Genomic DNA, 1300 nt, shown 5'->3' with positions numbered 1-1300 from the left:
GATTAGTTGTGTCCAGGTAAACGTAGCTAAAGTTGCTAACTGCTACTTGGTCCCAATGTAATTTCCCATTGGGAACCTACTAGCACTAAGTTGCTAACTGGTTAGCAAGATGCTTCCGAGACACAGGCTTGCAAACCTTCTGCCACAACAATCCCGCCCCCTTGATAATCGACCAATCACATTCACTTTATTCAGTCGTGTAAAGTCGTGCAACACTCGGGAGAATTCGGAAAATGCAACGGTTGGAACAGCCACCTGCCTGCGACTTTAATTAAGAAGCCTGAAGAAGATAACTATTTCACTAGGAACAAACATATGAAGTTAATAAGCAATTAACTAAAGGTTATTGATCAGAAATTAAGTAAATCATAGAATTAAATATTATTTAACAGATATTTATTCACTTCTTGTATTTGCACTGAATTGGTTTGAAAACACTTAAATTGCTCTGAATGAGTTAAAAGCTAATATGATCTCATTCCAAATTCTTCAAGATAAACTTTAGTTCTCCAAAAAAAAATCCTGCTGAACTGTGATATCATTGCTTCACTTCCACTTTTATTTCTTGTTCTTTGTGTTTATATTAGCTTAGTTTAGTTTTTTACTAAAATCTGTTGGACTTGGAGCTGAATGATTTTTGTTAATAAACCCTCATATTGTAATAGAAGCTGAGGTGAATTTATTCCATGTATGTGCAGAATTATCTGTTTGACCATCATTTGAGCTCAATTCACACTTATCTGTTGTTCTGACACACAGCAAGTGAACTTTTCTTCACAGAGAAATATATGACAGTCTGAATATTATCTAATTACATAACATATTTGCCCACCGTGGGCATAGAAGGTGCAATACTGCGGAACATTCTGCATATTTTCTTAATAAATGCAATTTTTTTTAGTGCAAAGGGTTGGACTGACTCTGGTGGGAGCTTCTCTACCTGCAGCAGTTCCAGGAAGAAATCCCCAGGCAGGTCTGAGTCCTTGAGCTGAGCCAGCAGGTGCATCAGACACTCCAGCCTCCACTGCTCACTGGACAGCTTCTCGTACAGCTCTTCATCCTCATCACTAGGATTACAGAAGAAACTCTGTTACGTTGACATTTAAAGGCTGCTTAGAGGACCGTAAGTCTGCTGTGGTCTCCCACCTGCAGGTCTGTTTGCAGTTGAGCCTTACGCCTCCATCAGCGCCTGCCCTGAACTGGAACCCCACCGCCACATCATTCTTACACTCTCGGAGGCCGGAAAGCTGCCTCATAGACGACAGAGCAGCAGATTTCTCCGATTGGTTCAGGAACCAAA

General features: G+C 40.5%; 1 protein-coding gene across 1 annotated transcript in view; it reads right to left on the bottom strand.

Moving 5' to 3' along the window:
- The window catches only part of tango6 (transport and golgi organization 6 homolog), a 57483-nt gene that overhangs the window by 39265 nt on the left and 16918 nt on the right, over positions 1–1300 (bottom strand). Inside the window, exons 8-9 of the mRNA XM_015388912.1 lie at positions 1147–1296; positions 941–1067 (exon numbers count right to left, since the gene is read on the bottom strand). Coding sequence (XP_015244398.1) covers positions 941–1067; positions 1147–1296 — 277 coding nt within the window. The remainder of the gene's footprint in view (positions 1–940; positions 1068–1146; positions 1297–1300) is intronic.

This window comes from Cyprinodon variegatus, unplaced genomic scaffold (genome assembly GCF_000732505.1).
Source record: "Cyprinodon variegatus isolate N-32 unplaced genomic scaffold, C_variegatus-1.0 Scaffold442, whole genome shotgun sequence".
NCBI lineage: Eukaryota > Metazoa > Chordata > Actinopteri > Cyprinodontiformes > Cyprinodontidae > Cyprinodon > Cyprinodon variegatus.
The sequence above is the reverse complement of the archived record's forward strand: the minus strand, read 5'-3'. Positions and strand labels throughout refer to the sequence as shown.